Source organism: Temnothorax longispinosus, chromosome 3, assembly GCF_030848805.1.
Source record: "Temnothorax longispinosus isolate EJ_2023e chromosome 3, Tlon_JGU_v1, whole genome shotgun sequence".
NCBI classification, from domain to species: Eukaryota; Metazoa; Arthropoda; class Insecta; order Hymenoptera; family Formicidae; genus Temnothorax; species Temnothorax longispinosus.
In genome coordinates, this window is record NC_092360.1 from 5,752,102 (window position 1) to 5,765,480 (window position 13,379).

At 31.3% G+C, this 13,379-nt stretch overlaps 1 protein-coding gene and 1 long non-coding RNA gene across 4 annotated transcripts in view; one reads left to right on the forward strand and one right to left on the reverse strand.

Annotated features, from left to right (window-relative positions):
• The window catches only part of LOC139810811 (uncharacterized), a 168,522-nt gene that overhangs the window by 75,529 nt on the left and 79,614 nt on the right, over positions 1–13,379 (reverse strand). The window lies entirely within an intron of this gene.
• The window catches only part of LOC139810805 (uncharacterized), a 75,277-nt gene continuing 61,984 nt past the window's right edge, over positions 87–13,379 (forward strand). The window contains exons 1-7 of one of the 3 annotated variants that reach the window (XM_071774695.1): positions 87–461; positions 2,920–3,261; positions 3,596–3,928; positions 4,296–4,631; positions 4,997–5,341; positions 5,677–6,018; positions 6,381–6,722. In XM_071774695.1, coding sequence (XP_071630796.1) covers positions 424–461; positions 2,920–3,261; positions 3,596–3,928; positions 4,296–4,631; positions 4,997–5,341; positions 5,677–6,018; positions 6,381–6,722 — 2,078 coding nt within the window. In that variant the 5' untranslated portion in view covers positions 87–423. The remainder of the gene's footprint in view (positions 462–2,919; positions 3,262–3,595; positions 3,929–4,295; positions 4,632–4,996; positions 5,342–5,676; positions 6,019–6,380; positions 6,723–13,379) is intronic. The other 2 variants (XM_071774694.1, XR_011731477.1) reach the window with 2 other exon arrangements.

Below are 13,379 nucleotides of genomic sequence, written 5' to 3' on the forward strand. Positions count from 1 at the left end.
AGAGGGAGGACGGTCGCAAAGCAATCCGTCTTTATCTTTTCGTGACCCGGACGCTAGCATGGGAGTTCACACTCCAGTGTTGTATATAGTTCTATGACTTAGTTTACACCGTAGAAACTCTTGATACGGGTATCAAGCTGGTGCGGACTAAGCGTTAGATACGTTTCTGTTTACATCGACCGTGTTAAATCATATTAGTGATTCCTTCAAGACGTTTTTCAATTTCGATTACGTATACAATGGTTTCAACTTGTATATATGTATCAAGCCAATCAGACAGCACAATAGGAATTTATTTGATACGCGTATCAACTTAGTCTGATACAGGCTGTTCTCGAGTATCGTACCATTCTGATACTCCGTCATTTACATCGATCGTACCAACGGATTTAGTCCTAATATAATACTTGGTATGAGTATCAAATGCTCGAACAAGATTTACACGCTAAAAACTTAAGACGGTAATCATATGTGTATACTGAATATTCACTTGTCTGCCTATGCATATTGAGTTTTTATTCGTATATTCAATTTTATGTACAATTAAAATTTTAAAGCAAAAAAATCACTAACAAGAATTCGTGGCAAAATCAAAAAGCTGATAATTGCGACCATATCCAAAATCAAACTACACACGGGTCCAAAAGTTTTAATTTTGACACACATCTGTGCGACACTTTATTTCAAAGTATATTTAACCTTTTTGCTATGGTGGCGTTGGCCGAATAGCGATTATGAGGTAAGGGAGCATAGGCCGCCAGCATTCGCCTTGGAGCGAAGAAGTGCTATGACTCCACTGTTTTTTAACTCGTTGCATAAGGATATATAATTTTTCATCATAAAAGTAAAACGAGATTTACATAAGAGTACAAAATTATATTTTAAAATTATATTTTATTATTATTTTAAACTTCGTATTTAATACGCTACAAGCAAAGTTAGTACCAATACGGCTATGCTGGCTATAGCCGGCGCTAGTATCTACGAAAGCACATAGATGCCGGCTACAGACAACATTAGGAGCGAAAAGGTTAATAAAACCCCTTGCACAATAGGCGATAGCGATAGCGATAGCGACAACGACAAGGTTGCCGACAAAGGTATAGCTTTGTCGGCAACCTTGTCGTTGTCGCTATCGCCTATTGTGCAAGGGGTTTAATGCTTGTGGGAAATAATGATGACTTTTAGTAAAAAATGCCGAGCAGATAGGTGGGCTGAAAACAACATTTATACAAAATGCGAATGCGTATTGTGAAGTACTCAATGTACATTGTTCCATAAAATAAATTTTTAAATTAAAGTGATAAATAAATATGAACAACTTTGGTAGGTTTCATAAAAACTTACATTACAAATATAATGACTAACAGAAAATTCAGCATACACCAATTTCTAAAAAAATTTTTTTAATAATAGAACCGACTTTTCAAAAAAAGCTCTAAAAAGTATCTAAAAAATAAAGAAGAATTAAAAAAAGCTTTAAAAAGTATAAAATAATACTTTTAAGAATCCTTTTCAATTTTTTGAAATTGGTGCAAAATAAAAAAATACTTTTAAGAATCCCTTTCAATTTTTGAAGTCGGCGCCAAATAAATTTAGTAATTATTCTTCCGACTCAAAAATTGAAAAGAATTTTTAAAAGTATTATTCATTTTGCACCGATTTCAAGAAATTGAAAGGGATTTTTAAAAATATTATTTTATACTTTTTAAAGCTATTTTCAATTTTTTCTTATTTTTTAAATACTTTTTTGGAGTTTTCTTTGAAATCGGTTTTATTTTAAAAAAATTTTTTATTTTATGCTTTTTTAGTGCTTCATTAAATTAATATGAATAATTATTATCGCACATTTCCTTACTGCTCCGTACCCTGATGTTCTAGCGCGATATTTTACGTACTAAAACCTTCCTGGAGAATTGCTCTATAAGACAGTGAAAACCGCATTTAAAAACGTCCAGTAGTATTAGAGAAAATTGACATACATACATACACGCCGAATATAAAAACACCTTTTTTTGAAATCGGTTAAAAAATAATATGACGTTGGTCTCCATCCTCGCTATTCTTACTAATATACTGGAAGTGTATAAACAACTGCCAGACCATTTTGGATATTAAACTCTGTATACAGATGTCCGGATATACAAGTCGAATACACTTACTCTCACTTGAATTTCTGAATAACCTTTGTATTAAGAGATATATTGGTCATGAATATTTTAAATATATACACAGGCCATGGAATAGGATACACATATTCGGATATAGAAACTCTTTATATAGATACATAAATTGTGTGTACCTTCTGATGTATACCTACCTGTATATACTTTTTCTCTAGAGAACACATACTAATTTCAAAAAAAGATAAAAAAAATTAAATCAAAATTTTCTGTCTTTAATAAAAATTTTGTATGGAGCACGTACACTTGGCGCGTTTTTTAATCTTCTTTTTGAAAAATATAAGTTTTATACATATATACGTTCCGGTAATTAGACAAATTTAAACTACATATCCATATATATAAACATACATCCTAATAAATAAACCATGCCTCTTTTTGTCCATTGTGACAAATTTTATAAACGCTTATTGTTGTGGCGATCACTGTATCACATTCAGTATCAAACAATCTGTATTACAGAACAGTTGATACCAAAAAAAAAACGCAGCAAGTTTTGGAATTATTTCGAGGAATTGAAACATTTGCTGGTAAAGTGCACGACCTGTAAAAAAGAAATTAAGATACCTCATCCAAAAAGCCGTACAACAATATTCAGAACACTCTTACTAAATGTACATGGATTATCTCTCGATAATGACACTCTCGCATGATCTTTGTGAAAAATTCTACAAACGCTTGTTGAGACAATCACTGTACCACATCAATATTTAATATCAGACAATCTGTATTACAGGACGGTTATAGTGGACCCAAAAAGAAAACGCAGCAAGATTTGGAATTATTTCGAGAAACTGAAACCTTTGCTAGTAAAGTGCACGACCTGTAAAAAAGAAATTAAGGTATCTCACCCAAAACACTACACAAAAGTAATGAGAATGCACTTAAGTAGACATGGAATATTTCTCGATAATGACACTCATACACTACCTGACGACTTGAAACAATATTACTCGGAATTACCGGGATATAAGGCAAAATGTAATAATTGCGGCGAAACAATATCCTTCTCAACAAATATTGGAAGTTTACGAAAACATTTAAAAAGACATTCCACAATAATCCAGAGTCGAGATGAGTAAGTACACATTCAAAAAGTTATTAAAATACTAAAAACTATAAAATAAATGTAATAATAAAACAATCAGTAGCTAAAGAAAATTGAGAGAATAATAGTTTTATCAGGGCATCCATATAATATTTATTCGCAATTTTGATCATACCTTTTTTTTTTAATATGTTTAAAGATCTGTACGCAATCTGATAATTGTGCAAATTTTAACTATATATCTGTATAAACATACATTTTAATGAGTAAACCATGACTCTTTATAACCTTTGTGAGAAATTCTACAAACGCTTGTTGAGGCAATTACTGTACCACATTTAATATCAGACAATATGTATTACAGAACAGTCATGGTACCGAGAAAGAAACGCAGCGAGTTGTGGAATTATTTCGAGGAATTGAATCCTTTGCTGGTAAAGTGCACGACCTGTAAAAAAGAAATTAAGGTATCTCACTCAGCAACAAAAGCAATGAGAATGCACTTAAGTAGACATGGAATATTTCTCGATAATGACACTCATACACTACCTGACGACTTAAAACAATATTACTCGGAGTTACCGGAATATAAGGCAAAATGCAATAATTGCGGCGAAACAGTGTCTTTTTTAACAAATATTACAAATTTACGAAAACATTTAAGAAGACATTCCACAAGAATCCAGAGTCCAGATGAGTAAGTACACAATCAAAAAATTATTACTAAAGATTATAAAATAAATGTAATAATAAAACAATCAATAGATAAAGAAAATTGAGCGAATAAGAGTTTTTATCGGGGCATCCATATAATATTTATATGCAATTTTGATCATAAATGTGCATGTACATACATCTGATGCGTTTTTTACTTTTTTTTTTAATATGTTTGAAGATCTGTACGCGATCTGATAATTATGCAAATTTTAACTACATATCTGTATAAACATACAATCTAATAAATTAAATGTGTTTTTATGATCTTTGTGAAAAATTCTACAAACGCTTGTTGAGACAATCACTGTACCACATCAATATTTAATATTAGACAATCTGTATTACAGGACGGTTATAGTGGACCCAAAAAGAAAACGCAGCAAGATTTGGAATTATTTCGAGAAATTGAAACCTTTGCTAGTAAAGTGCACGACCTGTAAAAGAGAAATTAAGGTATCTCACCGAACATGCTACACAAGCGTAATGAGAATGCACTTAAGTAGACATGGAATATTTCTCGATAAGGACATACTACCTGACAATTTAAGGCAATGTTACTCGGAATTACCGGGATATAAGGCAAAATGTAATAATTGCGGCGTAACAGTATCCTTCTTATCACGTTCTGGAAATTTACGAAATCATTTAAGAAGGCATTCCACAATAACCCAGAATCGAGATGAGTAAGTACACAATCAAAAAATTATTTAAATACCAAAAATTATAAAATAAATGTAATGACAAAACAATTAGTAGCTAAAGAAAATTGAGTGAATAAGAGTTTATCGGAGCATCCATATAATATTTATATGCAATTTTGATCATAAATGTGCATGTACACTTGGTGCGTTTTTTTACCTTCTTTTTTAATATGTTTAAAGATCTGTACGCAATCTGATAATTATCCAAATTTTAACTATATAGCCGCATAAACTTACATCCTAATAAGTAAACCATGCCTCTTTATGACCCTTGTGCGAGAAATTCTATAAACGCTTGTTGATGCAATCGCTGTACCACATTTAGTGTCAAACAATCTGTATTGCAGGACGGTTATAATGGCACCGACAAAAAGACACAGCAAGTTGTGGAATTATTTTGAGGAATTAAAACCTTTGCTAGTAAAGTGCACGACCTGTAAAAAAGAAATTAAGGTATCTCACCCAAAACACTACACAAAAGTAATGAGAATGCACTTAAGTAGACATGGAATATTTCTCAATAATGACATTCATACACTACCTGACGACTTGAAACAATATTACTCGGAATTACCGGGATATAAGGCAAAATGTAAAGATTGTGACGAAACATTGTCTTTTTTATCAAACATGGAAAATTTACGAAAACATTTAAGAAGTAGACATTCCACAACAATCCAGAGTCGAGATGAGTAAGTACACATTCAAAAAATTATTAAAATACTAAAAACTATAAAATAAATGTAATAATAAAACAATCAGTAGCTAAAGAAAATTGAGAGAATAATAATTTTATCGGGGCATCCATATAATATTTATTCGCAATTTTAATCATACGTTTTTTTTAAATATGTTTAAAGATCTGTACGCGCAATCTGATAATTGTGCAAATTTTAACTATATATCCGTATAAACATACATTTTAATAAGTAAACCATGACTCTTTATAACCTTTGTGAGAAATTCTACAAACGCTTGTTGAGGCAATCGCTGTACCACATTTAATATCAGACAATCTGTATTACAGGACGGTTATAATGGCACCGAAAAGAAAACGCAGCAAGTTTTGGAATTATTTCGAAAAATTGAAACCATTGCTAGTAAAGTGCACGACCTGTAAAAGAGAAATTAAGGTATCTACCCCAAGAAACTACTCAACCGTAATGAAAAGGCACTTAAGTAAACATGGAATATTTCTCGATAATGGCACTCTCTCACTACCTGACGATTTAAAACAATATTACTCGAAGTTACCGGAATATAAGGCAAAATGCAATAACTGCGGCAAAACATTATCCTTCTTAACAAATTTTAGAGATTTACGAACACATTTAAGAAAACATTCCACAAGTATCCAGAGTCCAGATGAGTAAGTACACAATCAAAAAATTATCAAAATACCAAAAATTATAAAATAAATGTAATGACAAAACAATCAATAGATAAAGAAAATTGAGCGAATAAGAGTTTTTATCGAGACATCCATATAATATTTATATGCAATTTTGATCATAAATGTGCATATACATCTGATGCGTTTTTTACTTTTTTTTAAATATGTTTGAAGATCTGTACGCGATCTGATAGTTATGCAAATTTTAACGATATATCCGTATAAACATACATTCTAATAAACTAAATGTGTCTTTATGACCTTTGTGAGAAATTTCTACAAACATTTGTTGATGCAATCGCTGTACCACATTTAGTGTCAGACAGTCTGTATTGCAGGACGGTTATAATGGCACCGAAAAGAAAACGCAGCCAGTTTTGGAATTATTTCGAAAAATTGAAACCTTTACTAGTAAAGTGCACGACCTGTAAAAGAGAAATTAAGGTATCTCACCAAACACGCTACATAAAATTAATGAGACTGCACTTAAGTAGACATGGAATATTTGCCGATAATGACACTCACACAATACCTGACAACTTAAAACAATATTACTCGGAATTACCGGGATATAAGGCAAAATGCAATAATTGCGGCGAAACAGTGTCTTTTTTAACAAATGTTGGAAATTTACGAAAACATTTAAGAAGACATTCCACAATAACCCAGAGTCGAGATGAGTAAGTACACAATCAAAAAATTATTACTAAAGATTATAAAATAAATGTAATAATAAAACAATCAGTAGCTAAAGAAAATTGAGTGAATATTTGGCACTTTATAACCTTTATAACCTTTATAACCTTTGTGAGAAATTCTACAAACGCTTGTTGAGGCAATTACTGTACCACATTTAATATCAGACAATATGTATTACAGAACAGATATGGTACCGAGAAAAAAACGCAGCGAGTTGTGGAATTATTTCGAGGAATTGAATCCTTCGCTGGTAAAGTGCACGACCTGTAAAAAAGAAATTAAGGTATCTCACCCAGCAACAAAAGCAATGAGAGCACATTTAAGTAAACATAAAATATTTCTCGATAATGACACTCATACACTACCTGACGACTTAAAACAATATTACTCGGAGTTACCAGAATATAAAGCAAAATGTAATAATTGTGGTAAAGCAATATCTTTCTTAACAAATATTGAACATTTACGAAGACATTTAAGAAGACATTCCACAAGTATCCAGAGTCCAGATGAGTACGTACACAATCAAAAATTATTAAAATACTAAAGATTATTATTAATGCTTATTTGCAATTTTGATCATAAATGTGCCTCTCAAATCGTAATAACGATTATTTCTAATTATTTCGCAAATATAATTCAAATAAATATGAATCCCTTATTTTCACGTTTTTTCATGCATCATAGTTATAGACAATTCATAAATTTAGATTAAATATTTATTTGTTTGACATTAGTATTGCAGAAATTTGAGGTAGATATATAAAATGTACGATTTATACATAGTTCTAATAGATATTTAAATTGAGAGAATAGCTCTATTTAATAAAATCTATATATGGCAACTCTCAAATCTGCCATCCACTGATTACGTAGATGAATAATAATTAATAATAATTAATAAAAGTTTCTGTTAGACAACAATCAACCGTTCTTTGTAGTATTTGATTACACGTTGTAGGTTTACAAATGTCAGCTTAGTGATATTGATTATTTGTTACCCTTGAGTTATTATTGTACCTATATGTATATAGCACCAACCTAATTTCTGACATGTTGTACATTTTTTCATAAAAATATTTTATCATTTTAGACCGTTTTAGTTGGTGACCGTATCCGTTTTATGTTTAAACACTTACTCACATTAAAACAGCCTTTATTATAAATTATATATTAGGAAGAACGTCTCTTTCAGGCGACGTATATAAACAATAAATAAGTGAAACACGGATATAATATACAATTAAATTAATGTACAAAATATTATAAGTTTAATTAGGGAGATACTCCATTTTACGGTCAGGACAAAATTTTGATAGCCTAATAAAATTGTTCGTGTGAATATATAGCATGTATATTTCTTCATCTCAACTAAAGCTGGAATAGAACAATTACGTTAAAATAGCGTTTCACTTTAACTTAATTTTAAATCATATATATCGTGTTTCACTTATCTATTAATTACATATTCAGTCTAGACATTAATTGCTTGAAATTAGCATTATAGAAATTCGAGGTATAAAACACTTGGCGCGAGACACTACCGTGTCTCTTGATTCTCTCTCTTTATCTCTTTCTTTTTCTTCCACCTACTCATTCTCACTTACAAAATTTCACTCCATTACGGTTCACGTCAATAAGAACATAATAGCATTAAGTAATACAGTTGTAGTATTTTAATAATTATTACTTTTGCTTACTCATAGAGAAAGCTTTGTTTTCGTGAATTTCGTATATGAACCTTTCATTGCGTATATAGTTGGGTCTAATGAACTAAATTTGAGTGAATTATATATGAAATAAGAGTAAAAGAAACCAAAGAAAAGATTGTTTTTTTAAGTTTTTGATGCTAATATGTTCAGAGTGTTCTAAAATGTCGAAATATTGCATTAAAAAGAAGTGTCCGTATGTATGTGTGTATGTGGCAAATTTTTTTAGAAATGTCCGTGGTTGCTTTAACTTCCGCAAATATTGAGATATCGGGCTGTTTTTTTTTTTTAATCGATAGAGTATTATTTAATGAAGGTTGGTATTGAATTTGGCGATGATCGGTTCTTTTTTAAATATTGGGCTATTTCTAATTTTATTATATTCTTCAGTCTTTTCTACCCCTATTTCATATATAATTACTGTTACGCCCGTGCTGTGCGCCCGTGTCGTGCGCTCATGCGAGTCGCCCGGTAGTAGAGAAGTGAATCGTCCTTAGCGACGGTTGTTGACAGATAACGATGTTCCGATTTGGCTCCGGGATTCCGTTTCGTTCGGACGTGTCTGCCCGAGTCTTTCGCTGTATTGAGCGTTATAATAAACGAGTTCCTTTTCCTTAAACTGAGTCATCTTTTTTTTGAGTGAGTGTCGGGATCGCGTCGCGCGTGAGTGAGAGTGAGAAAGTGCAGCGGACGCGCGACGAGCGTAACAATACTTTAAAATTTGGTTGATTATCGGTATATCTAATAATCGGTAAAAAAGTTCTTTTTTTATATAAAATTTTAAATTTTTTGAGGATCGGTGAAGGGATTACCGATTTCTGCTTAAAAAGTGTATAAGATGTACATGTAATTTTATATAGAGTATTATTAAAATAAAGTTGTTTTGAATTTTGCGAGGGTCGGTAAAAGGGTTATCGATTTTTGCTTAAAAAATGTGTTATTTGTTGGATAGAATATTATATAATTGCTTAAAAAATGTGTAAGTTATTTGTTGGATAAAATATTATTGAATTTGGCGATGATCAGTAAAGGAGTTACCGATTTCTGCTCAAAAAGTTACATGTATAAGTTGTATATGTAATTTTATATAGAGATTTTATATCATTATATCATTAAAAGAAGGTTGGTATTGAATTTGGCAATAATCGGTAAAAAGATTCTTTCTTAATAAAATTTTAAATTTTTAAATAAATGCCCGTAGTTTTTACCCTTATTTCATATATAATTTTTTAAGATTTGGTTGATCAGTTCTTGAGTTAAAGGCATTTAAATTTTAGAAAAATTCAATGTAAAGAAAAAACCTTTTCACCGATTATCGCCAAATTCAATACCAACCTTTTTTTTAATGTTACTCTATATAAAATTACATGTATAACTAATACATGTAACTTTTTAAGCAAAAATCGGTAACTCCACCGATCCTCGCCAAATTCAATACCTTTCTTAAATGATACTTCATCCATCAAATAACTTACACATTTTTTAAGCAGAAATCGGTAACCCTTTCACCTCGCAAAATTCAAAACAACCTTCTTTTAATAATTCTCTATATAAAATTACATGTACATCTTATACACTTTTTAAGCAGAAATCGGTAATCTCTTCACCAATCCTCGCCAAATTAAATAACAATCTTCCTTTAATGATACTCTATCTATCAAATAACTTAGGGTAGATTGAGGCATGCAAATCGGATTAATATAAATTTTAAGACAATTTTCGTTAGTGTTTTATTTTAAACGTGCTATTTTATCGTGCTAATTAGTAATTCGATTTGCCTCGGTCTACCCTATACATTTTTTAGGTAGAAATCAGTAACCCTTTCACTAAACTTCGCCAAATTCAAAACCACCTCCCTTTAATGATACTTTATATATATAATTACATATATGACTTGTACACTTTTTAGGCAAAAATTGGTAACTCCTTCACCGATCATTGCCAAATTTGACACCAATCTATCTTTAATGATACTCTATCCATAAAAAAAAGTGTGCGAATAGAAACTTGCACATTGCTTCCTTATAGTTTTTAAGTGTGCAAGTAAAAACCTGCACGTTGCTTCCTCTATGAGGAAGCCAAATTAATAAATATCTACTAATAATTATGCATAAAAAAACAGGCTTCCTCATAGAGGAAGCAATGTGAAAGTTTCTACTTGCACACTTAAAAACTATAAGGAAGCAATGTGCAAGTTTCTACTTGCTCACTTAAACAAGTTTCTACTTGCACACTTAAAAACTATGAGAAAGCAATATACAAGTTTCCACTTGCACACTTTTTTCTATTTTTAATTACACCACTTTTCTATACAGACCAAACACTTCAAGTTTAGCGGATGATAATGTGGGTCCTTCTGCACGTAGTCAAGCTCAAGATACATCTGGTTTGCTCGTTCAGTCATTTATTAAAGAAACGACAGAAAAAACAGGCGCATTTAATGAGTAATTATTCGATTTTTTTATATCACACAATATAATAATCTCTTCATATTTAAATTAATTCTTACTCTTTTGCAAAAGAATAAGTTACAATGTTAATATTTTAAATAATGCCATTTCTAATTGCACCGTTTTTCAATGCGGACTGAGCACCTCAAGTTCACCCGGTAACGATATAGAGCCCAATGTAGAACGTCAAGGTCAGGAAACAATTGATTTGGCTCTACAATCATGTGAACAATCGAGAAAAGAAACAAGAGCATGTAATGAGTAATTTTTCGTTTGTTTATATAATACAATATAATGACAACTTACTATTAAAATGTTTACTTTTTTGCAAAAGAATAACTTACGACGTTAATGTTTTAAATAATTCCATTTTTAATTACTCCATATTTCTATACAGACCAGGCACTTCAATTTCAACGGATTATAATACGAATCTTACCGCAGAATGTCAAAGTCAGGAAGTTGATTTGGATCCTCAAACGTGGTGAACAATCGAGAAAGGAAAGAAGAGCATGTGATGGGTAATTATTTGACATTGTCATAACAAATCGATCATTGGCTGTTTGGTCAGATTAGTCATCAAGACCTTTCAACCATGGGTTTTGGTCTTTTTCTAAATTAATGTAATTTTGATGCTTATATATAATACATTAAAATAGAGTTTCTCCCTAATTACTCCCGAAAACATGAAATAACGCCAGATTTTGTCCGTCGAAAAATCGTCCACGATAACCACGTTATCTCAACGCGTTCAGAGCCGGACGCAACTGACTCGATTTGCCCGATTAAAGGTATCGGAAAAGACTTAGTCCCGCATGGTCAGTATGAAGTGTTCGACAGAGATCATCGAAAAGTAGAAAACGAGTTCTCTACAATGAGGATCATCTTTCCTCGCCACCGACACGTCTGGTTACAACCCCTCCACGCACAGTTAGGTCAAATGATCTGGGCAGACTGTGATCTTCAGGCCGTCCCCGTTCAAGGACCACGCACAAGACAGCCGTCACGTCTGAGAACGTGGAAATTGGCGCAGTTATATCTTAATTATTAAAATCGCGCGACGGAATTCCGGATAATCCGACAACTTCGAATGGCACTCCCGAAAATGCGACGCGACGAACCGTTTATACAAAGTTCAGTATTCGTTACAAAGTTAAAGTATTTGTTATAAACGAATCGACAGCGATTGGATTTAGTTTCTCTGCTCTTCGATAAAAGCGGAATAGCCTGTAAAAGGTAAGTTACGCATACGTTTAGGTCGGTATACTAGGTTGAGATAGATAGGAGTACAAGTACGCGAGAATAGAAATATGTGAGAATAATAGTTGAAGGGATTATAGAAAGCGAATAAAGTACGCGTCGTGTGTGATTAATTTCGAGAGTATCGTACAAGGAATGGCAAAGCCGCGCAATCATTATATTCTAGTGATTACTTGTAATCACGTTTAATTAATTGTAATCAATATTTTGTTTGACGCAAGTCTTTAAAAACCAGAATATTGTTTTGAGTAAATGTAATGCTTATAATAACTTTATGGTAGATTTGTAGATTAAATATTTGGTATGCTTACATATCCGCAAATCTACCATAAAAAGTCATTGTAAGAATTACATTTACTCAAAACAATATTCTTGACTTCTGTCAAGATATTTGAAAAACTATCTATTAATGAGAAAATATTTTTGGTTGAAAGAAAACTTACTTAAAAGAAATAAAATAAAATAAGTAAGTGCTTTTCTAGGTTGTAAAATAATTATTTTTCTGTGTGTGTGTGTGTGTGTGTATATATATATATATATATAAATAGAAGCATACACGGAGAGAATTTTTTGTTATATTTTACCCTTAAATTCACTACAAACTTGAGACAACTTGGCAACCAAGGAATTTTTAAAATATACAAAAGACATTTTACAAACAACGTGATAAAAATTACCAAGTAGTGGTAAATTTTGAAAAAATATTGAAATTTCCTAGATATATTTTAGTAAAATTAATCAAACATATTTTATATTTTAATGTAATAAATATTAATATTTTTTATTATGGTAGATATTAATCAGAATAGCTTGCATAAAATTCTTGGTGGTAAGGTAAAGATACCAATACCCGGACACTTAAGCATAGGAAATGTACAGATACCTGGACACGTATCTGCGTCTGGATACCTTTAAAAAAATATAAATTTATGAAAATAAACGTTTGGATATTATAACTGAAGTTTCAAACTACAAGCAAAAATACTTTAATTTTAATTCGCGTTATACTTATAAATAATAAAGGTGTCCGGATATAGGTATATGTCCGGGTCGGGTATTGGTACCTTTACCTTACATGTTGTCCCACAACTACCATGATTTCAGGGTAAATTTTAAGAGAAAATTCTCTCCGTGTATTATCTTTCTTATAAAAACAAGAAATACATATTTTTATAATGCTGTATATTTCATATTGCATCTGATTTTATATATATATATA